General features: G+C 74.5%; 1 protein-coding gene across 1 annotated transcript in view; it reads right to left on the minus strand.

The window, feature by feature from the left end:
* The window catches only part of TSPEAR (thrombospondin-type laminin G domain and EAR repeats), a 24,213-nt gene that overhangs the window by 2,391 nt on the left and 18,803 nt on the right, over positions 1-3,019 (minus strand). Inside the window, exons 8-9 of the mRNA XM_012731197.1 lie at positions 2,472-2,658; positions 1,670-1,979 (exon numbers count right to left, since the gene is read on the minus strand). Coding sequence (XP_012586651.1) covers positions 1,670-1,979; positions 2,472-2,658 — 497 coding nt within the window. The remainder of the gene's footprint in view (positions 1-1,669; positions 1,980-2,471; positions 2,659-3,019) is intronic.

The following is a 3,019-nucleotide window of genomic DNA, read 5'->3' on the forward strand; positions in this document are numbered from 1 at the left end:
GGCGTCTGCGGCTCCCGGGAGGGCCGGAGACCCAGACCCCCGGGGTCCCCCTGCAGCGAGGCGGGGGTGTGAGGCCACTCTCGGGGAGAGAAACAGCCAACGGGCAGGTGGGGGCGGGGTGGCGGTGCAGCAGGGGCGGGTCTCCGAGGCCCTCTCCCCGCAGGGGGCCCTGGGGTGGCGGGCAGGGCCGCCAGCGCAGGTGGCAGCGGCCAGTCCCCAGAGCACTGCTTTAGGCCAGCACGCAGGCCTCTGGCCGCGACCTCTGCTGTGAGGCCAGGACAGCGGCCGAGGATGCAACACCCCAGCACGGCAGTGGCCACCTCAGGCCCGGGTCGCCAGTATCCCGGTGGTGGACAGGGACGGGAACAGTGGGCAGGCTGGGGCCAGCTGTTGACCCTGGACGCTGAGAGGCCAGGGAGCCCCTGCCGGACCCACAAGTCCAGCCCGCCGCGGCCGGGCCCACCGCCCACTGGTCTCCGAGCTGTGCCTGAGCCCTGTGCGACGGGACCTCCTCGGACTATGCTCCAGGCGGCCCCACCACCTCCGGCCAGTCTCAGAGCCCCAGGAGGGCTCAGAGCAGAGGCGTCCACCACCCACAGAGGGCACCACTGCCCGCCGCCTGGCTCAGGCTGAGGGACACCCAACCTCACGGAGCCCCCCTGGACACCGCCGGACCCCCCAGGACGCCTGAGAGCGTCTAGGCTGAGAGCAGGACTGGTGGGCGCGGCCAGGCTGCGTGGGCCGGAGTGGAGGACGCTGTGGACAGGTATCTGGGCGCTGGGGCCTCAGCCCCTGTCCCCTGCAGCCCCCTCGTCTGAGAGGATTGAGGGACTCTGGGTCACAGGCCCACGCCCCCCACTGCCCCCAAGGAAGCCCCAGAGGCCAGGCCCGGGCGTGGGCGGAGCGCAGGCTTCTAGCCTGGGCCTGCCCAAGCCGTAAGGACCCGCGCGGACTGCCCTCCCCTCCTGTTCCCGGCGGGGGCGACTGGGGGGCCCTGCAGCGCAGGCAGGCGAGGGGGGAGGCCCAGACTGCCCGCGGCTGCCAGCAGGTCCCAGCGCCGCCCGTCAGTGGGGGGCGGGAAGCCCACATCAAGCGGCACGGGGGGAGGGGTGGCCAGGCTGGGGGCGGGGCCTCCCGTCCTTCTGGGTGCCCCTCCGCCCGCAGGGCTGCTCCCAGCTCCCCTCGCCCCCAGGCCTGAACCCCAGCTCCTGGGCCTCGAGTCTGCCGCCGCTCCTGCCTCCTGCAGCCGGTTAACGGCCGCTCCTCCCCTGCCCCCGCCCCATCCTTCCGGTCTGAGCCATCCCGGGACTGGGCTCTGACCCAGCCTCAGTCACCTGTGGACATCCCCATGTGGCTGCGCGACGCCCCTTCCCGCACCCTCAGGGTCCCCGCATCTGCCACACCCGCTTACCACAAGTTGCTGACCCCACGGGCGGACCCTTCCTCTGGGGGGACCACCCTGCAGGCCCCGGACTCTGCCCCACCGCCCAGCGGCCCTCCCGCGAGGACCCCCGTCCCCGGCCTGCCCCTGGGCCGGCTGTTCCCTCCTCAGCTTTCTGTTTTCAGACAGGGGCCCGCTGCCCTTCGGGCCGCGCCCGCGTCCAGGAGCCCAGCAGGGGCCGGGCGGCCTCCTCCCCCCGCTTCTGGGGGCCCCCTGGACACTCGGCACGAGGCGCTGAGCCGCGCGGGGGCCGGAGAGGAGGGCAGCAGGGGGGTGGGCCGGCGGCGCCGGCCGCGAGGGCTCCTCACCAGGAAGGACTGGAAGAGCCGGAAGGCGCCCAGCAGCCAGATGTACAGGTGGGAGTGCAGCCGCGTGGACGTGCCGTTGAAGGCGTTGGCCACGGCCAGGAAGGAGTAGGGCCCCACGGTGAAGAACTCGCAGTCGTAGGCGCCCGAGGTGGGGATGGTCTGGTTGGCCTCGAAGAGCCGCGCGCGGGGGTTCCACCTGTAGATGACGCTGTCGATGTTGTGGTTGTCGCCTGCAACAGCAAGGCCGGGTCTGCGCTTGCCGGCGCCGCCTGCCCGCCCGAGGGCCCCGTCCTGTGTCCCCGCCCCGCCGGGGTGCGGAGGCCCCGCCCCCCGCCCTCCCGCGAGCGCCCGGTCCTGGGTCTCCGCCCCGCCGGGCAGCGAGGGCAGCGGCGCCGGCCAGGCCTCCCAGACCCCCGCCCCGGGCTGTACAGCGGGCTCTGTCCAGAACGGGCAGTCCGGGTCCGGGGGCCACTGCATCCCTCCAGCGACTGCCCAGCCTGTCCACCCACCTCTGAACACTGGGCTGTGGCCAGCTGCTCAGCCACGCCTCCCAGCCAGGGGAGGCCCGTGAGCGGCTGGTCAGCGTGCACGCGGGGGAGGCTGCCCGAGCCGAGGGTCAGGCCTGCCCAGCGCCCCGCTCCCTGCTGGGGCCGGCCAGGGAGGGCGGGGTCGGCTCCAGCCTCTGGGGGCTGGGGGGCCCGCGGGGCGCCGGCCTGGCCTACCTTCCCGGTGGTTGGCCACGGCCAGGAAGTGCTCGCCGGCCACCTGGAAGGCCTCCCAGTCGCGGGCGCTGTGGGTGGCCACCCGCTGGTAGGGCGCGAAGCGCAGCGCTCGTGGACTCCACTTGTAGATGACGGAGAACTCCTGGCCCCGCTCTCCGGGCTCCAGGCTGGCCACGGCCAGGAACACCTGCGGGGCCGCACGGCTTGGTCGGGGCAGCCAGGGCTGCCGGCGGGTGGGGACGCAGGCCACGGGCAGCCGCCCCAGGCCCTGCCACGCTGACCTCCTCCAGGCGCCCCCCAGAGCCCCCCAGCGTCCAGCCACAGCCCAGGTGTTCCCTGCTCACTGGGCGCCAGACCCGGGCCCGTCCGTCTGGGGCGCCTCGAGGCCAGGGCTCACCCCTGGACAGTGACTGGACAGCACCACGCACAGCCCCGGGGGCACCCAGCCCACGGGAGCCTCAACTCCGCGGGAGCCTCAACCCCACGGGAGCCCCACCCCCAGGAGCCCCACCCCTCAGGAGCCCCACCTCCGCGGGAGCCCCACCCCC

The sequence above is a fragment of the Condylura cristata genome, unplaced genomic scaffold (assembly GCF_000260355.1).
Source record: "Condylura cristata isolate star-nosed mole 26May11 unplaced genomic scaffold, ConCri1.0 scaffold00003, whole genome shotgun sequence".
In the NCBI taxonomy this organism is placed as follows: Eukaryota; Metazoa; Chordata; class Mammalia; order Eulipotyphla; family Talpidae; genus Condylura; species Condylura cristata.